At 36.1% G+C, this 27,910-nt stretch overlaps 1 protein-coding gene across 1 annotated transcript; it reads left to right on the top strand.

The window, feature by feature from the left end:
• The first annotated feature begins 15,102 nt into the window (after positions 1 to 15,102).
• LOC113271661 (squamosa promoter-binding-like protein 16) lies at positions 15,103 to 24,056 on the top strand. The gene is made up of 3 exons (XM_026521559.1): positions 15,103 to 16,539; positions 17,955 to 18,091; positions 22,809 to 24,056. The coding sequence occupies exons 1-3, from the start codon at positions 16,016 to 16,018 to the stop codon at positions 23,456 to 23,458; spliced, it is 1,311 nt and encodes a 436-aa protein (XP_026377344.1). The 5' UTR covers positions 15,103 to 16,015; the 3' UTR covers positions 23,459 to 24,056.
• The last annotated feature ends 3,854 nt before the right edge of the window (positions 24,057 to 27,910 follow it).

The raw sequence follows: 27,910 nt of genomic DNA on the forward strand, positions 1-27,910 counted from the left end.
TCCAAGGCGGAGATCCAATCTAAGGGGAGCACTCTTCTCTCAACCAACGATACCGATAGATCGGTTTTCTATCTCGCTTCTCTAAGAGCATCCACTTCCCAATGCATCCCTACCATGTACATACCGCCAGACCGCCTAAGCGTCCAAGGCGGAGATCCAATCTATGGGGAGCACTCTTCTCTCAACCAACGATACCAATAGATCGGTTTTCTATCTCGCTTCTCTAAGAGCATCCACTTCCCAATGCATCCCTACCATGTACATACCGCCAGACCGCCTAAGCATCCAAGGCGGAGATCCAATCTAAGGGGGGCACTCTTCTCTCAACCAACGATACCGATAGATCGGTTTTCTATCTCGCTTCTCTAAGAGCATCCACTTCCCAATGCATTCCTACCATGTACATACCGCCCGACCGATGCCGGCCGTTTCGGAACAGCCGCCGAGGCTTAGTCCATCGAGCTGATGTTCTGGCCCGGCCACCAACGGTATAAATGTCATATTCGCATTTCTACGAGTTAGTGTAGGGGAGCAAAAATCACTCAACAAGTCCAATGATCTACGACCGATGAGATGATCTGCCCATCATCATTAAACTTCGTGGATAATAATTTGGGAAGAATGGATGAGATCGGGCATGAAAGTCTGCAACATAGATCGTGCTTGTTTGCAGCTGACTCGGCGTCTGGATCTGAGTCAACCCCTGACTCGAGTCGAGTCAACAGTCGGATCGTTTGTTTTTCATTTTGAGTCAGATGTGATTTGACCTTTGACTCAGACCCATTTGAGTCAGATAACAAAATGCCCCTGATTCATCACATATTTTTGAGTCAGATCTGACTCAAAACCACATATCGAGTTGGATCCAGATAAATCGGGTGATTTCCCTCAGATCCAGACAACTCAAACATGATGATAATCTCTTGATATATATATATATTTAAAATCACATCCTTTATTTATAAATGTCACGGATCAAATCGATACAAGTTATAAGAAATGTTCTGTTGGTTAAAATACATACTAGATGAAATTGTTAATATTAATTAAAGATTATTGTAAAATGTTACGATATAAAGAAAATTCGAACGGTGAATTTATATACGAAAAAGGAATAAACACCTTATCGGGTATATTGCATTAGCAAAAACTTCTTCATCGTTACAAATGAAGATACTAGTTTACTGGAAAAGGTATTAAATCCATATAAAACAAATTAGAAAATTCTCAGTTATTCGGATTTTGGTACCCTCTGCATCAAGTGTAGTTTTTTAACTTTTTAATAATTAGAAGTTCCCAAAATCTGTGCTCAATGCCACATTAAAGAAACTGGTTAAAGTACCAGTAGGTAGAGCCTAGTTAGTTGAGAATCAATCTCATATTTTATGTTGTTGTTGTGTGCAGCAAGTTGTAAAGCCTACTTTTTCATAATCCTGAGTTCTTGACTTAATCTCCCTAACATGCTCTTTGCAAAGGTATTTGCTCAAGTACAAGAGTTGAATCATATATGTCTAATGAATATTTAAGGAATTAACACTAACTCAATCATTAGAGGTGCTGTTTGTCTGTCCGGCTTGGAGAAAGAGATTTCCCAGTGCTTTCCTGCGACCGTGTGTCACACTCCACGCTGCATTGCTATCAGGAGAGACGTATGGCTTTGTCTCTCTCAGTCATTTAAGCTTTTTATCCCACATTCCTTGTAATTCATGGTGGGTGGCGATGCGCAGGGTTTTGGCGAACCCTTTTGAGATCGGGTGGATTATACGGCGGCTCCCACACGAATGTCTTGAACTACCCGATGACTGATTGACGCCTCGATTGGACTCGATTCGGACTCTAGTGATGGCTGATTGACGCCTTAGATTGGATTCAATTCGGACTCACACTTAAGTATGCTTTTAGTGCTTTTCGGTTTTCAATTTCCGGAAGTTACGGAACGTCATGTGACTGAAGTTTGATTTTGTCCTTGATGTTGGACCGCTAGTAATTTTACGTGGAATTTACTAACCCATGTAACAATCTTCCAGAACCGTTAATTTCTCATGAAATTTGATAACCATGACCTTCACAACCGATGGCTTCCAAACTAAAAACCATAAGAAGAACAAAGAACAAGGAGTATTGAGCAAACGTCCTCTTAATGGATAGGAGTACAATCAAGTTTTACTAAGAAAGAGTTAAAACAAACTCAATGGGAAAGACAAAGCCATACGTCTCCTCGTGGGCATAATAAAGCATGCATCACATTTTTCTTTTTTTTCTCTTTTGACTGCTATAGTACGTACTACGAGCTAAATATATTTTTTGCCTAAAGGCATGATATTTTTGTTGCTTATTCCCTGTGAACCCTAGTAGTACAATGGATATAATTGTCTTGCACGACAATCTCTGCTTAAATTGAGCTAAACTATAGGAGAAAGAAACATGACAAGAATACGAAGGTTAGCATCCATGTGACTGTCTCTTGTCTTAGCACCACATGATTCTCATGCTAAACTAACCTTATATTCTTGTTGATTTTTTGTTCTCTCTTTTTTTGACTCATAAATTCAACAAAATCAACTAGCCATAATATGATTGATTGTATCATTACATGTATCACCACAATTTTAACGGGGCACCGAGATTATGAAAAACTTATCATTTTAACAGGTCGTTTGAAAGTAAAACCCCTTTAATTATAACTTAAAAATGGATATACTGGTTCAATTAGCACTTATTGTTTTGGATATGTTTAACCTACGGATCATGTTGGAAGATTTTTGAGGAAAAAAATTTATTTTGAGTTTTTTGTAACGGAAGTGAAACTATATAAGCCAAATACTTCTAACAAGGGAATTGCACAACTGTTTAATGGTTTTATTCTCCAAATGATAGAAGAAATCAACACTTTCAGAAATCACAGAATGAAAAGTTGGCATGATCCTGTAGACAACATGTTGATAAGAAACCACAATGACGATCAAATGAGATTTTTCATACAGAAAAAGGTGTTATAAATACATGATTAGTCGGCAAAGTATAATCTTCATAACCTGCCGACTATACCATAGTCATCAAGGTTGTAATTATACAACATGATGACTTTGGCCATTGTATTATGCTTTTTTCAGGCCTATTCCTATGCCCTAATCTATTTGCAAGTTCCAGGTGGCATGACAACCAGCCGTGCCACTATGGTAGAAGAGTTGGGCGATTAAATTCCTATTGAGCGATGTTGTCAATTCGGTTAGCGATGAAGACTCAATCGCTGACTATTTTCTGAACATAACTCGATATTGTTCGACTTAATATCGCCAACAGTTGGTTCTATATCTCCTATAAATAGCACATTACCTATCTCATTCCTCTTCACACCTTCTCTTTTTTCTCATATACAAAATTTTTTAGTTACTTTCTTCCGGATATAAATCAAGAAAAAAATCACAGAGAAGTCAAAGGACCTACCTGCACCCCAGCCAGTGGATTAAATTATGTGCATGATACAGAATATGCAATGTTAGACAACTAGTTGGTGATGATGTACTCCCTGCGTGCATATGTGGCCATCCAGAGCGAGTTAATTCAGTTTCCCTACGAGGTGGGTGGTCTAAGTACCGAACGATGTTCAAGTTACTTCCTACTTTTGTTCAAGACAGAGAGTTCGAAGATATCTTTGGTGGCGTTTATATGATATACAACCTAGAAACCATGAGACTCAAATATTTCAAGTTATATCCAAACAATGGTAGAAGACCACGAATACTTTCTTTTTCAAAGATTTTAAATGTGATAAGTTTGTTTTTCCTCGTAATTAAGTTTTAGAATTTGTTTTTAGTTTTATAAAATTCAAACAAACTCTAATTATGAATATGTTGCTAAATATAAGTTACATCGTTAGATTTTTACATGTTCATGGGAATTCCATGTGAGAGAAATTTACTTCCATTTAACAGACTAAAATGGGAGTTAGAAGATAGATGGAAAAAAATACCTCCTTTATACTCAAATAATCTAGAAGGAAATCAAGCATATAAACAAATAAAAGCATATGGATTAAATGTGGAAAGTGTTTTACAACATTATGCTAGGAAAATGAATCAAAACAGGTTAGATCATTCACAACATAAGTACCGTGAATATTATGAGGAACTCGAACATGTGTTTGTATTTCCAAATGCTAGTTCAGTGGTATTAATTGATTTTCTCGAATCACTAGAATATTTATAGAAAGCACCAAGATATGACTCGGGGTATCCAATTTTATCAGAACTTTACATAGGCCTCTGTAATTGCTCGATGTAAAAAAAAATTATAATGGTTTTTGGGGAGTGTTAGAGATAAGAACCAATGTTTTCACACCATTCATTTATTATTTTGACATGGTGAATGTACTAATCAGAAATGTTATTATTTTCAGTATTGGTGGTATACATGTTTCTTTGTTTGTGAACCTTCTCTTCATAATCACACCAATATTTTTCCAGTCATACAGAAGTACGATACAGATAATTGGCAAAAAGAACATATCGAAGATGGTCAACATGTTGTCATTGTTCAGAGTACCTAACAGTTGTGTAGAGCAAGCATTAACCTTGTTTCCATGGCATATGCAACAATATCTGAGTTCGAAAAAGTGGAAGCCAAAATAATACTAGATCTAAGCCTTAATAGAATTTTGTTATACATTTCTATTTCTGAAAAGAGTGTTTGGTATTACAACAAAAGATTACTTCCTCGGTTGCAGAAAAAAATAGTGATAGCCATCAACTCTTATCCAAGTGAAGGGATTTCTCGAGATGACTAGGAGAAATTGATAGGTGATGCTCCACATTGGGAAAAAGCTGAAAGTTTGATCCAGAAGCTGACTTCTAGAAATGAGTACCTTTATTGGTTTAACACTATTTTCAAACCCAATGTTGTTATGCAACCACAAAATTTTGGATCAGATAAATTAACCACCTATAGGTAAGGTACCACTTGGTCATGATTATTTTCCTTCCCAACCCCCACCAGAGACGGGCGATGCATTTTCATATCCTAGTCAAGCGGGTTTATTGTCGGCTATGCCATCATTTTCTTATGACGTAGAGACTCTATTTATGCCTGAAGATGTTGTTAATTGCTGTTCCAATTGTTCTTAGTGCACTTGAACAAACTTATCCATATTGGGGGTAGATGCTTCACCAAAGCAATAAAACCCAGTTGAACGATTATCATGATTTACTACATGGATTTCAGATAATCCACTTGAGCGAGATGCAAAGAGTGAGGGAAAACATAATTGTTTGACATGAGTACTTCGTGATATTTCGGTCATAGTGGTACGACTTATGCTGGTAGAGGTACGAGTCCTAGTGTACGCTAATGTAGTCAATTCCAGATTTCAGTTTGTCTAGTCACTAGGACAATTTTCTCTCGGGGAAATTCTCGGTTGAAATCTCGGAGTAACTACCAAAATTACTTTTTTGAATTTCATACCTACAATATGTATATCAAACATTTTTTACGCATATGTATAATAAAATACCAACATTTTTTTATAACAAGAAATAAATATTTATTTTCAAATGGTAGAAAACCAAGATCCATTTAAATTTCAAAAACTTCAACGGAGATTTCCGGCCGATTCTGGTCAATTTTGGTCGAGTCAACCGAAATTAAACCAAGAATCTGGGACAATTTCGCCTAACTCCGGACAAATTCCGTCTCGGGGAAATCAAATATTTCACTACCTAACTAAACCGAAATTTCCGGCACAATCTCGGCCATCTCGGGGTGAGATTCACTATATTGGTGTACGCTCAAGTCCCGGTGGTAGAGGTATGAGTCCTGGTAGTAGAGGCACAAGTCCAGAAGGTTCAAGTCAACGAAGTCGTGGAAGTGAAAGAGGTTTGGGAAATCGTTCTACGCAGAATGCAGTGATAGAAAGTTCTATTCCAAATGTAGTGTTAGATAATCAAGTACGTGTAGGTGATGAAGTCATTGATATGGATACAACTCCTAGAGGTTTTTTTAACCAATTTCCAACTGACATTATAACTCCTAGTGGTGGTTTGAATATTGAAGTAGTTGGGAAATCTACACTTTTACCTCGATTGTCTCAACCACATCAGCATTTTACGCATTTCAACCTCTTCAAGATTGCTATCGTGTTCCCCTCCACACGAGTGATCCCGTTACTTTTCAAGATTCTGTCGATTCCGACGAGACTCGACCACCAAGTCAGTCACAAACCGGCCCAATCTATGATATGTTGAACAACAGTCTTGATCATAAACGCATGACCAATTGCCTTTAATGGTGAGGGAGGAAATGGTCAGGAAAGTGAGTAGTTTATGAGTGTAATTCAATTTAAATATTTTTGAATGTAATCTTTTTATTTTTATTAGGGAATACTTTCTTTAAATTAATCTTCAAATTGAAACTAGTTTTACATATCATTAAATTCAAACATTTAATTTTTAAAAAGCTATTGCATTAGATAACACTTAATCAAAATTAAACTCCTGCACATGGATCTTTTAAAGTTGATAGCATTGATCATGTTTAAACTGTTTTCCTTTGTCTTCGACAAATTTCATATCAACTCTAATGTTTAATTCGTTGATGGATAACTCGGAATGATCTCCTAATCCACAAAATTTGCGCATACTATCTCATGTCGTTATTGATAAAGAAAAATCTTTGTTGAAGGCTCACATTTGTTCTTCTTGGATTTACATGATCTAACGTCATAAACCTTTGAAACACATTTTCGCCCATAAATTAAAAGTAGCTAACTTGAAATCTATACCGCTTGCAACTGATATCCAACATCGAATTAGATAAACATCTTCTTCTCGAATGAAGCGAGCATTATCAACTTTGATGTAGCGAGCACTATCCATGTTGACATGAATTTGAAGTTGAGATGGTGTGAGTTGGAATGATTTTGAAGTTGGGTATTTATAGGGGGTGAATTTCTGGGCGTTAGATGATGATTGCTGAGCGATGACCATAACGACGAGTGGTAGTAATTCTAGCGTTGGCGCTGTTTTGACTGTCGAGCGCTTTGAAGACCACCGGGCTATGTAATTTATATTGCTCGCTAGAGACTCTATCGCTATGCCTAACTGTCATATTTGACATTCAACCACTTACGTTTGCCATTGCCATATCTACCAAAAATGAGCATGATTCTAAATATCAAACCTTATCATTTACCAATTTTAATTTTAATCGTTAAATTTTAACAGTTGATTTTAAAAAAAAGTAGATGATGGTGTTATAGTCTTGAATTGCGCTAACTTACGGTAGGATTATAGAATCTCGTAGGACGAACACATCATCAAAATAATTTTATATAAACTCATCGTCATTTGAGTTTTACGGAAAAAAATAGTTCAAATTATTTAAAAATGAATAATATGTGGACTAAATCATATATATATATATATATAAAAGAATGTACATCTTTTTTGCTTAATGAAGAATTCTTTTTCAGTATTTCAAAATGTAACTAGATCCTCCCCATTTACATTAGAACTTTGTCGTTTCTAACATTGAGATGCTCTATACTTTTTTTTTACCAGGGCCGAAGAAAAATAATAGTCAGCCTTTTGTAAGAGTGTGCACTTGTACTCCCGCTCAGTTGGCTCCAAAGCCTAATTTAGGTTCATTTAGAAAGAAAAAAAATCATATATAAGCCTATTTTCGCTTTTCTGCATCTCTAATAATTCTTTTTGCACCCTACGGTAAATTTTTGCACCCATCCCATGATTACTAGCTCGGCTCGGGCACTGAGTAAGCCCAAGAAGATGTTTTGCGTTTTGTCCGTCGGTAAAAATAAAAATCCGACTGATTGAAAAGAACAACCAAACTTACTAAGCAGTAGACGACAGACGTTGATATCCTCCATATCCAACGATCTCCTGCAACTTTAGATTCACGTCAGAACACGACATTAGTACAAAAAACGACACGAGTTTGTTTTTGACTGCCAAATACATATACCCTGCATTTACCCTTTTGTCTCGTTGTGAAATTACTAAAACACCACTGCTTTAACGATTCTTTTAAAACCCCCCTCTAATCACAAATTGTCACCCCCGTAATCACAATTTAGATGTCCTTTGGATATAACCCAGGAGACATGATACCATGATAGTGCTGCAACCAACAACCTCAAAAATCAAGATCATCCTTAACAACTCCAATTCATTCTCCCACCCACTTACACTTGCAAGCAACTAAAAGATTTAATGCCTTTTTATATTCATATATACAACTTTAATTTTTTTTGAAGTTTAAGGTTGTACTATCCTCAAAATTCTTTTTTTTTTTTGTTTTGTTTGGATAATCACCCACAAGTATTTTGAAGTTGTAAATGCGTCCCATGTTTGTGCACGTCTCTGCGTTGAACACAATATTATAAATACTAGATGGTAATATGTCGGATAACTAGTATTTTGAGAGACTATTATGGAACAGCTAGGTTGCACGGACGTTCCATTTCTTGAGCCGTGTCCGCGTCCGACTCGACGCCTGTCCGGCGTACCAATTTGCGCGTCTTACGCGCGTCTGGTTTGGACGCACCGATGACGCGTGTCCGACGCATTTTTTTCATTTTCATTTAAACTTTTTTCTTTATTTTTACTATTATTAACCAAATGAAGAAAGACAAATATTTAGATCAATAATTTAGGTACTCCCTCCGTTCTTTTCTAATAGGCCTGATTTGTTTTTAACGAATTTTAAGGAAATTAAGAGAACTAATCGTTGAAAATGATCCTCATGACACTTGTCAATAAAAGAAGTGAAGTGAAATGGTCCCCATGACACTTGTTATCAAAACAAGTAAAGTGAAGTGGTCCACATGACATTTGTTATCAAAAGAAGTTAAAAGAAAAGTGGTCCCAAAAACTTAAATAACATTTGACTTTCTCAATTAGGAAACTGGCATATTTTTTGAAACTTTTATTTATAGAAACTGGCCTATTAAAAAGAAACGGAGGGAGTATTTATTAGGATTTTGTAATTGGAAACGACATCACATATACCCTTAGTTAGGCATGTGTTGTTCTAAGAATACATTTTGATTGTACCGTGTGTTTAATAGAGACTAATTGTTTGACATTTGACGTGTATAAACAAACAATATCTTTTTTTTTGAAATTTATACATATGTAGCATCATTTTTTAATTTTTAGGATCGTAATATTTGACTTTGATGTATAAATACATAATTATATATATAAAATAATATATAAATAATATATATATATATATATCCGCATCCTAAATTTTTAAAAATTTATAGTCTTCGCGTCCGCGTCGCGTCGTGTCGCATCTGTGCATCCCAGTGGAACATAGATGCTTGTGGTGAAGGTTAAACACTAGATGCTAGTGACGAGGGGATAGATAAAAGTAAAAATCTTCTTATGGATGTTATATGGTGGTTGTGCGAAGGAAAAACATGTCAACAAATGTGAGACATGGAACCACATGCCTTAACCTTCACATCTGTACTTGTCTCTACAAAGTTTGATAACAACACCACACATATACATAGACCCTCCAAGTACAAAATAAAAATAAAAATAAAAATTAACAAATCAAATCTTTTATAAATATTTAATATTTAATTTAGGGCCCCAAAGAAAATAAATACCATTGAAAAAGGAAGTGAAAAAGATAAAGAACACCCTGTCCCTTTCTTTGCCACTTAAATCTTTCTTTTCTTAGTTTACAAAAGTAATTTAATATCCTTAAAAATCAAAATATGAAATCTCTTTCGACTTTAAATTTATTACGTTTTCTCAAAAAATAAATAAATAACACCTTAACAAGTGTACGTTTGGCAGCTAGATGCAGAGTGAGTTTGATTTAGGAAATTAAAAGTAATCTTTTTATATAGTTTTTTAAATAATTAAATATCTACTCTACATTTTAAGCTAGTCCACTTTCAGAAATCATCCTGAGATGTACGAATGCGAATCGGTATTCGAGGTTAAGAATCGAAATAGGTTTTCCGAGTCGGTTTCGAATTGAACCTTTGACCAACTTCGTTCTTTTGCTGTTCTGGACGCAACGAGCATTGCCCAGGACTCCTCCATGAGAGCGGTTGTAATTCCTAGTGGCTGTGCTGGCTACCAAGGTGTTGGCAAAAGCATCCCTACAAATGAAACCTGTTCCAGCTATTCACGGGTGTCCGCGTGTTGTTCTGTCTGTGTACATCTTGATCCATTCTATATTAGGTTTGATCCAACCAGGGCCGTTCCTGGGAAAATTTTGCACCGAAGTGAACGGGATTTATTTTGCCCCTGTATAGAGATCAGGATATTGTTTTGGGTTGGGTTTAGGATGCCACTAATATACGATGCCGCCGAAGACCGCGATGAATTATTTTTCGAACGAATCACGTTTCTGATTTTACAAATAAAATACTAGTACATAACCAAAGAACTAAAAGTTTAAATGAAAAAGTTCGGTAACAAAAAGTAGGAAATACCATATGGTCCTAGAAATAATATATTAGAGGGAGTTTGGTCCAGTTGACCCAGTCAACTGTCTGTTTGGTCCTTTTTGGAAAAAATATATTATTGTTTAGTCTTAGAAATTATGATTTGGTCCTAAGATGACGTCATGGATGATGTAATTGTCATTGTAGTGGCATAAATACCCTTTTAGATTAGGACCATATATAGAGTTAAAAAGTAAGAGTGAAGACATCATTTTCAGTTTTACTTTCTCTCTCATCTTTGTTCCCTAGATCTGAGATGTTATTCATTAGTTCAGATGAACCAACAATTCAATGTCAAGGATGAACAAAGATGATGAAGATTTAAAGACGACGATGAAGCTTTCTTGAAGATGAAGATGAAAATGATGTTTTTCTGCTCGTGATGCTGCTAGATGCTCGTGTTGAAGATAAAGATGAAGAATTATGTTTTTTCTGCTCGTGTTAATGAGATGAACTCGTGTTGAAGATGAACTAATTCTGCTGCTATTGTTGTTTGATGATGAACCAAATCTGTTGTTGTTGCTGCTGGTGTTGACGTTGAAGAAGATGATGGAATGATGTTGTTGTTGTTGAAGATAATGAACCCAATCTTGCTGACGACGACGACGATGAACTCATGTTGTTTTCATGTTGAAGATGAACTCGTGATGATGGAAGAAAGATGATGATGATGATGTTTTGTTGTTGTTGTTGACGATGAAAGAAAGATGAAACTCGTGATGATGTTTGAAGATGAAACTCGTAATGATGTTTGAAGATGAACTAGTGATGTTGTTTTGCTGTTTTTGAAGATGAACTCATGATAATGTTTTTTTTTTTTTTGATGCTGCCGTTGAAGACGACGAAGATGATGCTGCAGTTCATTTTTAGGAATGGACTCTGATTTTTATTTTTGTGTGTTCATATAAAAGAATGAACTCTGTTTTCATAGGTTTTATTAGGAGTTCATTTGGAAAAATGAACTCGGTTTTCATAGGTTTTGTTAGGCGTTCATTTGAAAAAATGAACTCGTTTTTTATTAGGAATTTATTTGAAAAAATGAACTCTGATTTTTTGTGCTTAATAAAAAAAAATTTGTAGAATTTTCATGAAATAATGAACTAAAAATTATTGAAACTCGTAATGATGTTTGACGATGAACTCATGTTGTTTTCATGTTGAAGATGAACTCGTGATGATGGAAGAAAGATGATGATGATGATGATGATGTTTTGTTGTTGTTGTTGACGATGAAAGAAAGATGAAACTCGTGATGATGTTTGAAGATGAAACTCGTAATGATGTTTGAAAATGAACTCGTGATGTTGTTTTGCTGTTTTTGAAGATGAACTCATGATAATGTTTTTTTTGTTTGTTTTTTTTTTGCTGTTGCCGTTGAAGACGACGAAGATGATGCTGCAGTTCATTTTTAGGAATGAACTCTGATTTTTATGGATTTTTTTTTTGTGTTCATATAAAAGAATGAACTCTGTTTTCATAGGTTTTATTAGGAGTTCATTTGGAAAAATGAACTCGGTTTTCATAGGTTTTATTAGGCGTTCATTTGAAAAAATGAACTCGTTTTTTTATTAGGAGTTCATTTGAAAAAATGAACTCTGATTTTTTGTGCTTGATAAAAAAAAAATTGTAGAATTTTAATGAAATAATGAACTAAAAATTATTGATAGTTTATCACGCAGAATGAACTGCTACGAGAAAATAAGTAAAAATTAACGTGGAAGGTATTTTTGTCATTTTTATATTTTTAAATAATTATGGACCAAACAGTAAAGACATTTTTCTAAAGGACCAAACATACATGGGACCACCTAAAAAGGACCAAACGATATTTTCCCTTACCAAAAAATGGTCATGAAAAAAAATTTATAGTTCCGGAAGGAAAGTAAATGATAATTAAAGTAGTAAGAAAACACTAATTTTCTTTCAAATAAAAATAAAAATCTACTTTAAATTTACCAGTGGTGATGGGTATTAGTAAACGGGCATATCATGGTCTATGGAGAGAAGAAAAAAGAGGAGGAGGGAATGGAGAAACTAGGGAAAGAGATAGAAAAAAGAAAAAAATTCTATCAAAGTTAAACTATTTACATAAGTTATTTATATCCCTTTAAATTTGTATTAATAATAAGTCGATCATATCTTTTAATGACAACCCCCACCAGGGGTTAGTCTAGTTGGCCAGGAGCCTGACTATCAAGTAGGGGGTCAGCGGATCGAGTCTCCGCTCACGAGTTTGGAGATCTCATGAAATACTCCTCTTATGTAAATCTAGTTTAATTTAAGTTCTTAATGTATCTTCTTTCCTATTAAATAAAAAAAAATCATAAATGGGCTTATTGTTGCCCCTGGGATGCTGTTGCCTGCAAGTGGGGCTTGTCCTGCTTTCCTATCAGGCCCGACCCTGATCCAGCCTATTAAGATTGTTGCAGACGTTGTTGTTTCATTTCTTGAATTCGCGAGAGCTGGTGTTCCGGAGAGCACATGAGGCAGGTTCTCTTGTGCCCAAGAGAACTCTTGTTGAAACTGGGAGCCATTTGGGTAATGTTACTTGGATTAGGTTGCCTTTGTCGATAAAGGTGATCATTCCTAGTTATCTATAAGGACCAGAAAAGTAAACAAAAGGATGTTCTGTATGAACAACTGAAAAAGCTATTCAAAAACAAAAATAAACCAAATACACCTCCAAAAGGATATTGTTTAGTGCAGTGGTGGGTCCCAACTAAATGTCATGGGATCCGATAAAAAATTTTTCATGTGAGTATCGGTTTGCATGTTATTTTGTGGGACGATTTATTTGAAATTTTTTATTTTATATTTCAAAAGTGTACTAGTTAAATTTTACTAAGATTTAAGACCTTTCTTCAAAAAGAAAGTTGTGAAAGCGTAAATCACGGTTTAACTTGTTTTTATTTTTTGTAGAATCAAATCCCATACTTGAGTCGTATATTTATTGTCATTTTTATATTATCTTATAAATTAAAAATAGAAATGTATGTTATTTTGTAAAGTTGATGCATATGTTATAATCGATGAAATATGATGGAACATGATAAGTTTATAAATTTGCATAATAAAAAGGAAGATAAGTTTATAAACTCATATTCGAAAATATCATGATAGTTTTAGTAGAACTGTCTGACTAAGTTAAAAAATCATATAATAAAAAAGGAGTATCTACGGGAGTCGAATTGAATCAGAAATGGTTAACTTCGTACGAGGTGAATAATGACTCGTACGAGTCTAATAACCATGCTCAAAAATATTATTTTATTTTAAAAATGAAGTATCAATGAGTATTTAAGCAATGTTCCCAATATTTTTTGCTTTTAAGAACTAAAGAGTCGTTTTTGAAATATAGTTTCGAAACTAACTTATGACGTTTAAAATGAAAATCTAGTTCCTGTTTTTTTGTTGTTGGATTGGCGAGGACATCATGACTCTTATAACACCTGACTAGTGTTTGGGGCAGATTAACACTGTGAACCTCTCCATCCACACCTGACCGAGTTAAAATATTTTTTGTGAAAGTGGTCATCGAGAAGAACTGTAATCTCACCTCCGATTTGTGAGGTTAGTGGAAAACCACTTCGCCGTCTTTCTAATGGTTGCATCCTCGTTTTTATTTTTTAAAGCATGAGATTTACTAGAAAATGATTACACGAGGTTATATCATTCCAGTAAAGTCATTTAATACAATTTGATTTAGAAAGATGAACTCATATGGTCCCGATGTTGTTAAGAAATTTTTAGACTGATTGGCATCAGATCCACAATTCGCGAGGTCATCCGATGATTGGTTTCCTTTTCTATAGTTATGTGGGATAACACATTGTGGAATTTGGTGTATCCTATCCTTGATTTTATTAATCATTCAATATACCATGGTGATTCAGTATCATATTTTGGGAACTGTAGCAGATTTTCCGAACCCGTTTCAGATTGTACTTTTCGCCAACTCTGTTCGGTTGTTGTTCTTGACTATATCATCATGGTCCAAGTCTCTTTTATTAGTACGGTGGTTGTACCTAAAGGTTGCGTCAGCGCTACCATAGATCTTGACGACGAATTGACGCATACGAAACATGTCCCCACAATTTTAGGATATCCTCTAACCCTCCATCTGTATTGATCTAATCTTAGTTAGGATTGATCCAACCTATCGAAATGGTTATTGTTATTCATGTGTTGTTTGTTTGGTTTGCGGATGGTGGCATACCAGATAATACAATAGGTAGGATTACCCTCGGTTATTATGTTCATCATTAAGACGTAAATAACTATCAGCAGTGAGACTAGTCCAGCTTGCCGAGGAGTGGGCCTAGCTTTGCCAATATAAAATATGAAAATAAATATTAAGACCTAATTGCCTATGTAAAATAATGATAATAAATATTAAGACCTAAATCTGTTAAAAAAAAAATATATATATATATATATAAGAAAAAGAAAAAGTTAGGAAATGAGGAAACAAAGGGGACAACAAAGTCTTACTCACTACTCTAGTCTAGTCTACTCTATACAGTCTAAGTCTTTCATCTCCTTCCATGGTCTGTGTCTCAATCTATCTCCTCAAAAAATTTGTACTTAAATACATTATCTATGAGGGTCTCTTCTCTTCTCTAAAATGGTCCTCTACAAGTTCCAATAGTTTGCTTTGTTATTCTAGATACATTAAAATATCAAACAAACAAAACCCCCCCTCATTGCCTTCTCCTTTTAATCCCCCATTTCTTTATTGATCCATTATTCATCTTCTTAACCTTTTCTTTTCTTCACGTACACAAACAAACACTCACACACCCATTTTGTTTTGTTTTTATCTTCCTTCTTCCTCTCTCTCTGTCTGTCTTCTTTATTGGTTTTTAATGGAATCCATGTCAGGGAATGAATGGCTGGAAAGACTAAATCAGTTTTTCTTCTGCTCCTGTTGTCTGCAAGTCTAGTACACTGACTCCTTACTTATTCACTCTTTCCTCTTTTCTATTTTCCTTTGATTTTTTTCATTAATAGTTTGTTGTGTGAGTGTATCATTAAAACACTTTCACATTTTGTTGAGTTTTCCCATTTCTTTGGAATTTTCTTTTATTACTGCTACAAGACCAAATTTTTACTGCTGCTGGTTAAAGATTTTTGATTGAAGTTCCCAAAGATGACATATTTATGACTTCCTCCTCCTACATTTTTACTTGCCCAGTAGCCCATTATTCTGATTTTTCACTTTACAGACTTTTCTTTTTCTTTTTCATTTGTTTTGTTTTTGGATCAACAACAATATCTTCAGTTATCTGAAAGAGAAAAGAAAAACAAACAGTACTTTGAAAACTTCCTTAGTATATTGGCTTGTTTGTTTCTCACTTTATGTATTTAAACATGGCTTTACCTGTTTCTTGCTTGATTCCTTGCTAGTAGTCTATTGCTATTGGTTGTTCAAGTTGAGTCATTTTTGAGTGATCAGAGCAAGAGCAAGAAGGTGACTGACTAACAAGGAGAAGAAGAAGTAGGCAGAGGAAAGAAAAGAAGAGGGTTTTATTTATGGACTGGGAATTCAAAGGAACATCGTGGGGTTTTGGAGAATTTCAGAGAGATTGTAGTGAACACAGCAATTTCACTGCTTCTACTAATACTAATTCTGCTAGTGCTATCAACACTCTTGCTGGGTCATCAAGTAGTGGAGGAGATAATAATAATCTAAAGCAGAAGAATAGAAGTAGAGATAATAATAATTGTTCAGTTGATTTGAAGTTGGGTAGATTAGCTGATTTTGGAGAAGTATATGCAATGAATCATAATAAGTGGAAGGATCCAAGGTTAACAATGTTCTCAACATCATCTTCATCAGCAGCAGCAGCTACAGCTTTATCATCAGTGAAGAGAGCTAGAAGTTCTTCTTCAAGTAATGGTGTTCAAGTTCCATCTTGTTTGGTTGATGGGTGTAATGCTGACCTTAGTAAATGTAGAGAGTATCATAGGCGTCATAAGGTTTGCGAAGCTCATTCTAAAACTCCTAAAGTCTTGGTTGCTGGTCAAGAACAAAGGTTTTGCCAACAGTGCAGCAGGTATTGTAAACCACCAATCCAAATTTTGTGTCTGATTCCTTTATTTCTTGGTTGAATTTTCTTCCAATCATTGTTTCTGTGCTTAAAACATGTTTTGAATTGCATATTGTCTTGCTTGATTATGTTTTTGGTTGCATTTGGACACTTGGATGAATGAAAAATTAAGTGTTATTAGGAATAATGGGTACTGTCTCATCTTAGGAAACTTTGCTGTGGATTACCATGTTCTGGTTGAAATTGTGATTAATGAGATTGTTTTTGGAAGGCAAGGTTTTTATGAATTCGTCGGCTAAATTGTCATTCATGGGGATAGTGGTTTTGTCATTCATGAACTAGGGAAAGCAAGATGCCTCCAGAGTGATGAAAGGTGTTGTAACTTGTAACCATTATAGTCAATCGATATTTTCTCGCAGTTTGGCTTGCTCACATGCACCATTCTGCAGTTGTTGGTGTTGGACGGCAGAGATAACGATTTTTTTTCTTTTCATAAGGCACCAAAGAGACAAAGTTTGTAATCAGTAAAGTCCCGAGAACTGAGGATTAACCGCACAAATATACTAAGTTATCTTGCTTATCTCTTAATTTAAGATATAATTGGCACATAGTAAGCTGACAGTTATGGTTTCAGCAGTTTCCGAAATTATCCGTTTTATCTTATCGTGTTAAGAGCTTCATAGTAATCCAATCTTTTTTTCTGAGATCACTTGCTATCCCATGAGTGTAGAATTTTATTTTGCTATGTAATATAGTCTCTTTCGAGTTGTTTTACGTTCTTTCTGGTTCCACAAACCTGGTAAACTTCTTCGTAATACTTTGAGCAATACTCTCCAGATAGTTGCATGCATGTTACATCCTTGTCATTACTTCTCTTATCTTTTTATTCATCATCACTGTTTTCAGTGAAACTCTGGCGATTAGGACTGGACTTGCAAGTTGCAGAATGATCTTAAATCATTCACCGGTGGCCTTTTACTCTTCAGATTTCTTCTTACTCCACATATCTTGGTCATCTTGTTCACTCCTCTAGCATTTAAAATATCCATGAAACAAAGTGGTACAAGTACACTTAAGTCTGGTTTATATTTATTGCTGTTTGCTACTAAATGTTTTGGGAATTCTACACAGAAGCGCCATTTTTCCGGTGAACCAAAGGTTGAAATAGGATCTTAAGCCATTACTGTACATCTTTCGAAATTACTGACGGAAGAACTTCCTTTTCACACTTAAATTTATGCAAGTATGCGTTGAAATAGGATCTACACACAAGCGCCATTTTTCTGGTTTATACTACTTCCAGTGCAAAGCATGCATGACCCCATTTCATTAATTGTGATTAGTAATGTAGGTGTGGTTTGGTTGCATACTTCTGAGGTGTTGGTGGATCAGATCTTAAACTTCGATGTAAATTCTTGTAGGTTCCATTTTTTGGTGGAGTTTGATGAGGTAAAAAGAAGCTGCAGGAAACGTCTTGATGGGCACAACAGACGTCGGAGGAAGCCTCAGCCTGATCCCTTGTCGGCAAACTCAGTAAATCTGTTCTCTTACCATCAAGGTGTATATACTTTCTCAAATATTCTCCTTCTCTTAGTTATTACGTTCTTCCTAATGGCAACTGCAAGATGAAACTTAGCTTATATAAAGACAACTCTCTTTATTGATGTTTAGAAAATCTCTCAAAACTAAACACAAGCTCTAATCTTGCTCATATGATCAACCACAACTTTGGTGATCATATATATATAGAACTATGAATTCCTTTTCCTAGTCCTATTACCTTATTACATGTCTTTCCTTTTCTTAGAACTAGATGACTTCTAATTCCCTTAGGATTACATCAATTTCCTAATCTTGTCCTAACCAGCTTGTTAGTGACTTCTATGTTGAAGTTTAACCAACATTCTCCCCGTTAAGCTTCAACCTTACCCGTGACATATCTTGTACTCCAATCAATTGTCTCATTTCTTCAAACTTGATCCGAGCTAATGCCTTTGTCAATATATCTGCTTTCTGCTCAGTTCCTGGTATGTGTTAAACGTTAATGACCTCCTTCTCGATGCATTCTCATATGAAATGATACCTTTTGTGAATGTGTTTCGTCTTCCCATGAAACACTGGATTTTTAGTGAGTGCAATTGCAGACTTATTATCAATCTTGATGAGAACTTTTTCAGGTTCTCTTCCTTTGATTTCACCCAACAGTTCTTGAAGCCATATTGATTGTTTAGCTGCTTCTGTTGCAACCATAAACTCAGCTTCACAGGATGAGAGGGCTACAGCGTCTTGCTTCTGTGAACACCATGTAATAGGTGCTTCTCCTAGATAAAATATATGACCAGTTGTACTTTTTCCATCATCTTGGTCAATATTATGACTGCTGTCACTATACCAACAATTCCTTTTGATCCTCCTCGACCATACTTCAATCCATAGCTGATTGTTCCTCTTAGATATCTCAATATCTGCTTTATTACATCACCATGAGACTTGCGTGGACTCTGCATATAACGGCTTGCTATTCCCACAGAGAAAGCCAAATCTGGTCTTGTGTGTAATAAGTATCTTAGGCATCCAACATTTCTTCTATAACTCGTTGAATCAATCTCTGATTCTTCTTGTGCCTTTGAAACTTTAAGTCCAAACTCCATTGGTATCTTAGTTGGATTACAAGTTTCAAGTCCTGCTTCTTTCAGAATTCTCCTTGCATAAGCTTCTTGTTTAATCTGAATCCCATCTACTCCTTGATGGACTTCTATGCCAAGGTAATAAGTGAATTTTCCGAGGTCTGACATCTCAAACTTTGATGACATTTCTCTCTTGAACTCATTGATCACCTTAAGGGAGTTGCCAGTCAAAAATAGAATCATCTACATAGACTGCAATCACAAGAAGCGTTCCCTTTTCTTCTCTTTTGTATACTGATGTTTCTTTAGAGCACTTAACAAATCTGATTTCTCTTAAGATTTGATCTAACTTTGTATTCCAGGCTCGAGGAGCTTGTCTTAGACCATATAGAGCTTTTGATAACTTATAAACCTTATGCTCTTGTCCTTTTACTTCAAAACCTTCTGGTTGTTCAACATACACATCTTCTCGCAATTCACCATGTAAGAATGATGTCTTAACGTCTAAGTGGTGAATTTCCCATGAGTTTGATGCTGCTTCTGCTATTAAGAGACGAATTGTCTCTAGTCTAGCAACTGGTGCGAAAACTTCATCAAAGTCTATGCCTGATTCTTGAACGTATCCCTTAGCTACAAGTCTTGCCTTATATTTGTTAATAGTTCCATCAGCATTTCTTTTAACCTTGAAGATCCACTTGAGGCCAATCACTTTTACCCCACCTGGCTTATCAACTAGAAACCAAGTCTTGTTTTTGTTGATTGAATTAATTTCTTCTCTACATGCTTGTGTCCATTTAGTCGAGACCCTTGCTTCCTGAAAATTCCTTGGTTCATCATTAACAGAAAGTAGCATAATCTCACATTCTTCTGCAGCTTGAAGAACATAATCCTCCAGATATTGTGGCTTTTGTATCTATCTTGTTGATTTTCGCAGTGGAATGGGTTGAGTTATTTCATCGATCTCCTCTTCTTCTTCTTCTTCGTTATTCCCAGTGTTTTCATTATTCTCTTCTTTTTCTTGATTAACATCATTGTTTCCATTGGTATTGATGATTATGGGTCCTTCGCCTTCATCAATTACTTGACCCCATCTCATGTGAAACATTCCTGGATCCCTACTTGGTCCATCATTAGTTTCTTTCCAGTTCCAGTTTGCTTTTTCATCGAATACCACATCTCGACTCACTATCACTCTTTTCGTTGTTGGATTGAATAATCTGTAGGCTTTGGATCCAGGCTCAATTCCTAGATTCACAAGAGACTGAGATCGATCATCCAGCTTAAGAGTTGCAGAATCAACTTTTGCGTATGCTTTGCAACCAAACACTCTTAAATGATCTATGTTTGGTTTTTTCTTTCGCAAGCTTTCATATGGAGTCATGTCTTTCAGAGCTTTCGTAGGTATCATGTTTATTAGGTATGTGGAGTGTCGTACAGCTTCTCCCCATAGATAATTAGGTACCTGCATAGCCTTTAAAGAACTTCTTGTCATCTCCATTAGAGTCCTGTTTCTCCTCTCCACCACTCCGTTTTGTTGTGGTAGCCCTCGAACCATCTTGTTCTGAGACATAGTTTTTAAGGTTCTGAAACTTATGTGTCCTAACCTTGCGTGCCACTTCCATGTCTGATCTTCCAGTCTCATATTCAGACATAATGGACTTTCAATCATGAGAATTATCTTGTAGAGTCTATTCTGTGAGCGTGAGACTCTAACTAAAAATCTTCCACTTGGGTCATGAACTATTAGATAATCTTGTCGCATTCTAACATCACATCCAACTTCTGTAGCTTGTCCTAAACTTAGAATGTTGCTCTGTAAATTTAGGATGAAGTAGATGTTTGTGACAAGCTTCTGTTCTCCGGTCTTTCTCTGAAATAAAATTGATCCTTTCCCTTCAATTTCTACAGAAGATCCATCCCCAAACTTCACTTGTCTTTTGAATTTCTCATTGAGTTCAGAAAAGTAGTGTCTCTTACCAGTCATGTGATTGCTGGCTCCATTATCTAAATACCAGATTCCTTCTTCTCCATCCTTTGATTCGTAGTTCTTTGGTATTAGTTTCCCTTCGTTTAAGAATACAACTTCGTGCATGAAAATAGTTGTATCTGCTTCCCTTGTTTCATTCTTGTTTGCTTCTTCCATCTTTTGTATTCTTTCAGGGCATACAGAGGAGAAGTGTCCTGGTTTATCACATCTGTAACAAATAATGTTTGATCTATCCTTCTTTTCTTTCCCTTGGTTTTGATCATTCTGACTTGTTATTCTATCTTGTGAGTTAAACCTTCCTCCCCTTCCTCGGCCTCTGTTTACTCTACCACCTCTTCCACGACCTCTTCCTCTTGTCGCAGAGTTTTGTTGGTAAGAGTTTGTGTACAAGAGTTTTCCTTGAGTTTCTCCATTGTTTTCTTCATCGAGGATTCTCTCTTCATATGCTTTCAATCTTCCAATTATATCTTCATAGCTAGTCTTCTTTAAATCTAAGACTTGTTCGAGAGAAGCTATGATATGAATATACTTGGATCTTGGTAAACTATTGAGAAACTTCTTTACTAGTTTATCTTCATCAATGGATTGTCCAAGTGACGCAGCTTTTGAGGCTATCTCTGATAGCTTTCCTGCAAAGCTATCAATAGTATCAGTGTCTTTCATCTTCACTCTTTCAAATTCAGACATTAAGGTTTGCAGACGGGCTTCTTTAACTCGATCAGCTCCGAGATTACGTGCCTTTATTGCATCCCAAATTTTCTTTGAAGTTTCCTGTTCACCAACTTGTAGAATAAGACATTCTGGTATTGCTTGAAAGAGTAATCCAATGGCAACATTGTTTTTGTCTGGGTCCAATGTACCAGGATCAATTGTTTCCCAAACTTTGTAGATTTTCATCAGTACCTTCATTCTCATGGCCCATACTGTGTAGTTTGTGGCGTTGAGGATTGGAACTTGTATTGATGGTGGCGTGAACTGTTTTACACCCACAATGGTGGTTTCGTTTTCCATGGCTCAGAAACACGCTCTGATACCAATTAATGGCAACTGCAAGATGAAACTTAGCTTATATAAAGACAACTCTCTTTATTGATGTTTAGAAAATCTCTCAAAACTAAACACAAGCTCTAATCTTGCTCATATGATCAACCACAACTTTGGTGATCATATATATATAGAACTATGAATTCCTTTTCCTAGTCCTATTACCTTATTACATGTCTTTCCTTTTCTTAGAACTAGATGACTTCTAATTCCCTTATGATTACATCAATTTCCTAATCTTGTCCTAACCAGCTTGTTAGTGACTTCTATGTTGAAGTTTAACCAACACTTCATGTTTAATGCTCAAAATCTTGTCAAGTAAAAACTTTGTCTAGCTGGCCAAACTCCTGCGGTTTGGCCACAATTGAGCATGCAATATACAAATTTGAACAGTTTTTAAATCTAGGTGGCGAATTGCCAAGTTGTATTAGTTCAAATAGTTTCACCTGACTGTACTTGTCTCACATCAAGTCCAACTTTTCAATTACCTGTCTGATGTCTTGACTGCTTTTACTTCATACAGTATTTTACGTGTTCTATTATCTGCATTTTGTTTGTCAGCTTACAATTATTCATATAACTAACATAATGTTGGTTTTCTGTTTCTAAATTTATAGGTACCAGAATATTACCCTTTGCTAATCCGCAAGTATTTCCATCAACTACGGTGACAAGTCCTAGTTGGCACGCAGTAGTAAAAACGGAGGAAGAAATAATAACCGACAGCAACCACCTGCAGTCGCACTATGCCAACAGGCAAAACATGTTCCCTGGATCGTTCTCCCGCACTAACAAAGAAGGGAAGCAATTCCCATTTCTGCAGGCTAACGAGCATGGCAACCGAATGGTCCCCGAAGTTTCATCCTGCCAGCCGCTAATCAACAACGTAGCAGCATGTTCAGAAAACATTAGTAGTAATAGTAGAAAGTTGTTCTCTGACGGGTTAACTCGAATACTCGATTCTGATTGTGCTCTCTCTCTTCTGTCATCACCCCCGTCTCAGCAACGTTCTGGGAGCAGTCTGAGCCATGTGGTGCAATCTGACTCGATCCCCATGTCTCAGCCATTAGTACCTGACCTGGAGCAGTATAACCAACAAGGCCTAAGCAGGTACCACCAATCACGGCAGGGAATGGGTGGTGAGACCATCGGTTCAGTTTTAGTTTCTCATGCCACCGACGCCGAGCTAAATTGCCAAGGTCTGTTTCATATGGGTCCTAATGGCAATGGGTCATCCCAAAATGGAATTCCTTTCTCTTGGGAGTAGGTTAGTCAAGGTAATAATAATCCTTACTCTTTACTATGCTCTTCCTGTGATTTAGATTTGTATTAATGGTCTTCAAAGAGATTTTCTTTGCTCTCCGCAACTGTAGAAGATTGGAGCTCCTAAATGTTTATGCCTTAGTATATATACCATATATTTAATTTTATGTTTTTTTCAACTTTTTAGTCTCAGTTTGTGTATGCGGCTTGATTTCTAGTATCAAACCCAATAAGATTACGTGTAAGTAGGAGTAAATTGTTAATGTGATATTGGCACGGCTCAATCAATAAAAGCATCCAACTCATTGGGAGCTTTGATCTCATTGAGCCGTCCCAACATCTCATTTAGTGAAAAAATACCTCCATTATATCTAGCGTGCCTCCTCAACGAGTATATAAATGGTACATACCGGCGAATTACATGCTCTAGCAGTGTGCTAGTTGCTAGCCAAATTTGAAGAGGAACATACGAAATGATATGTAATGTAAAACTTGTAAGGAAGAATGCTAACCACAGGGGCGTCAAGCAATTGATTACAGATGTAAAAACTATGTTATTCAACTGGGTTCGAAATACGGATACTTTTGCTGATTATTCTTTATCCACTATTCTTTGATACATCCATGTAACTTTAGATTCTAGTCACTTTTTTTGTGACTGTTTCTCTTTTTAATAAACTTTGTCCGTTACAGTAAAAAAAAGATATGGAGATTGCTGAGATAAGAAAAGGATGAAAAGGTTCGAGAAAAGATTGAAATAAAAAGATGTCCGGAAGGACTAGGACTTAAATAGCCATGAGATAGCCGACTTAACAACTAACTAAAAAAATAAAGACCTCAAAAGCAAAAAATAATCTCTTAAAAGCTATATTAGGAAATAAAAAGAAACTAAGCTTGCTCTGGATGACCTCATGCATGATGTACGGCATCAGTTCTCCCTTCTCGAATGAAATTCGTCCTCGAGATGTATGGAAGTAACAAAACTTCATTATCTCCATAGAAAGTGAAAACTTTTAAACATTGAACATATTGGATATGTTCCAGTTAGCCGGAAGGTCTATGACATGCATTGTCATTGATACGCTTCAAAATTTTAAATGGATCATATTTCTTCATCTTGGTTTTGTTATAAGTGCCCACTGGAAATTTTTCGTTTCTTAAGTGAATCATAACCAATTCCCCTTCTTTAAAAACTTAAGACGTTTGTGTTTGTCTACAGCTGCCTTATACTTTACATTTGATTCCTCAAGTTTGTTTTTGACTTCTTGATATAGTTGATAAGCTTGCTCTAACATATTATCAACTTGACATTGGAAGAATGTAACTTAGGGAGCACAACCAGGTCTAACACATGATTATGCACTTTACAATAAACTATTTCAAATGGAGTCTTACCAGTAGACTATCAATTGTTTGTTGTTATCAACACATTTAGCTCTAATCAAATTTATCCAAAGATCGATTGACTACCTCAGTCTGTCCATCTGTTTGAGGATGAGAAGTAGTGATGAATTGTAAAGTAGTTCACAAACGCATCCATAATGTCTTCAAGAAATAATTCAAAAACTTTATATCTCTATCAGAAGTTGTAGATTTTGGAATGCCATGTAAACGAACTACTTCTTTTAAGAATAATGAAGCAACATTAGAAGCATCAATAGACTTCTTACAGGTTTGTTTATGGGTAAAAACTGTTTCTGCTGGTTTTGGTAAATTTTGGTGTGTGGATGAGAAACAAATCTAAACTTAAAACAAATGCACTGCACGGGAGTACTTTAGATTCGAGAGATCAATTTGTACAATCCTGGCCTAAACCAAGAAATGGCCGTTCCAGTCTTTCTTCGGTCACAAAGTGAAGGAGAAGGGTTGGTCTTAGGGAGGGAAGTGAAGAAGGTGTTGAGACCAAAATGGTTAATTCTGAAGGCGTGGCTATTTTATAACTTGTATCAGAATTTGGAACTGGCTTACAGAATGAAAACTATCAGTTCTTTGGTATTTTTCTGGATACTGTGTTGTTCTCACCAAAACGCTGACTTTACGTCCAATTGGTAGACCTTCATTTTTAGTTGAGCTACCAAAGCTAACACCATCCGGATTGTTTCGATGCGAGCGACTGGGGAGAATGTCTCGTTGTAGTCGATTCCTGGTTGCTGGGAATATCCTTTTGCAACTAGCCTTGCCTTGTGCTTTTGAATTGAACCATCTTCGTTGTACTTTGTCTTGTAAACCCATTTCAGACCAATGATCTCTTTGTCACTTGGATGATTAACAATCTCCCATGTCTTGTTTTTATCGATTACTCGCATTTCTTCGTCCATGGCATGTCTCCATTTTTCTTCCTTCGCCGCTTCCTCATATTTTTGAGGCTCTAGTGCTATAAACGCACAATTAGATATATCATAAATATCTCTTAGGGAACGCACCTTTCTTGGTGTGGCACTTGATTCCGATGAACTTGGACTTTGTTGTGTTGGACTAGGAGATCTCGGGCTTGCTGGTGGAGTACTTTCTTCCTGACGTTGCTGATCTGGCTCGTCTTCAATGAGCAGTGGCAACTCGTGGTTGTCTGGTTCATCATTCCAATCCCAAGATTTGAATTCATCAAAGATAACATCTCTTGAAATTACCAGTTCCTTTGTTCCTGGCTTTAGAAGTCTATATGCTTTAGACTCTTCGCTGTATCCGATGAATATTAGCTTTTCTCATTTTTCATCGAACTTTTCTCTATGTTGGGATGGAACATGTGAGTATGCTACGCAACCAAATATTCTGAAAGAAGTTACCCCGGGATTTTTCTTATGCCAAGCTTCATAAGGAGTTTTTTTGATGACTGCTTTTGTTGGCGAACGATTAAGGATGTAGACTGCCGTGTTGACAGATTCTGCCCAGTAGGAGTTCGGTAGCTTCCTTGCTTTTAACATGCTGCGAGCCATTTCTACGATCGTACAATTTTTTCTTTCCGCGACGCCGTTTTGTTGTGGAGTATATCGTACGGTGAGCTCCTTCTTAATTCCATTTTCTTTGCAGTAGTTGATGAATTCATTTGAAGTAAATTCTCCACCAAGGTCTGTATGGAATACTTTTAATTGATGGACAATTTGCTTCTCTGCCAACGCCTTGAACTCTAAGAATTTAGTGAATGCCTCGGACTTTTGCTCGAGAATATATACCCACATCATCCTAGTATAATCATCCACGAATAGGAGAAAATATTTTTTGTTGTTGAGTGAGGTTGTTCTTGTCGGACCGCATATATCGGCATGCACCAGTTCGAGGGGCCTTCTTGCTCTCCACGATTTATTTGTAAATGGAAGTCTATGAAACTTCCCAAGAATACAACCTTCGCATATTTTATCTCCACCGTTGATATTGGGAAGACCAATTACCATGTTCTTTGATTTTAGAACCTTCAAGGATATGTAGTTGAGATGCCCGTATCTCAAATGCCATAACTTGCATTCATCGATATGATTGGTATTCATTGCACAATTTTCAATTGAGGGCATAGATAGAGGAAAGACAAAATTTCCTGACATTTTTACTTTTGCCACCAATTGCTTGTTAATTTTATCATAAATTGTGCATTCTCCGTCTTCGAAATGTAGTGAGTACCCCTTTCTTATAAGTTTCCCAACACTTAATAAATTTTGAGCTAGGACAGGAACATAAAGAACATCAGATATGTATCGAGTTTTACCTGACCTTGTACGTACGGATATAACTCCTCTTCCTTCAACATTTTGGAACTTTCCATCTCCGAGTTTGACTGGTGGAATATCTTGCTCCTCCAATTTTACGAAATATTCTTTGTTTCCTGTCATATGGCTGCTGCATCCGTTGTCGACGTACCATATACCTTGCGCTTCTTGCTGCGAGGTGAGGCAAGAATAAAATACTTGATTTTGAGAATGATTTTTCTCGGAATAGTTAGCTTCGTTGAGCCAACAATCTTTTTCCATGTGATTTAATTTATCACATTTGGTGCACTTGTACTTGCAATTTTCAGTTGTATGGCCAAACTTTTTGCAAATATTGCATCGGTTATTTGAGGAGTAATTTTTTCCGTACCTTTGGTTGTTGTTTCTATAACCTCCTTTTCCTCTTCCACGTCTGCGGTAGAAATTTTAGGGTTCTTGGTTTGAAGTCGATCCTTTCTCGTAAGGTAATGATGATGAAGATCCCCCTATGGAGCTTTCTTTTCTGGCTTCCGTATTTTTCTTTTCACTGAAATTTATTTTTGATTGAAATGCCTGCTCCAACGGTTGCTCTGCGAACCTGTTGATTCTTTTCTCGTGCGCCTCGAGTGATCCCATTAATTCATGTACCGAGAGTGTCGATAAATTTTTTGACTCCTCAATGGCAGCGACGATATGATCAAATTTGAATGGTAAGCTTCTTAATATATTTTCTACCACTCTTTTATTTTCAATGGTATCTCCATAACTACTGATTTGAT

This window comes from Papaver somniferum, chromosome 4, assembly GCF_003573695.1.
Source record: "Papaver somniferum cultivar HN1 chromosome 4, ASM357369v1, whole genome shotgun sequence".
Lineage (NCBI taxonomy): Eukaryota > Viridiplantae > Streptophyta > Magnoliopsida > Ranunculales > Papaveraceae > Papaver > Papaver somniferum.

Bases quoted from the DNA above. Each gene is read 5' to 3' on its own strand.
- LOC113271661 (XM_026521559.1), top strand. From the start codon at position 16,016: ATGGACTGGGAATTCAAAGGAACATCGTGGGGTTTTGGAGAATTTCAG. The intron at 16,540-17,954 runs GTATTGTAAACC...AAATTCTTGTAG, and splicing joins TTTTGCCAACAGTGCAGCAG to GTTCCATTTTTTGGTGGAGT. The intron at 18,092-22,808 runs GTGTATATACTT...CTAAATTTATAG, and splicing joins TCTGTTCTCTTACCATCAAG to GTACCAGAATATTACCCTTT.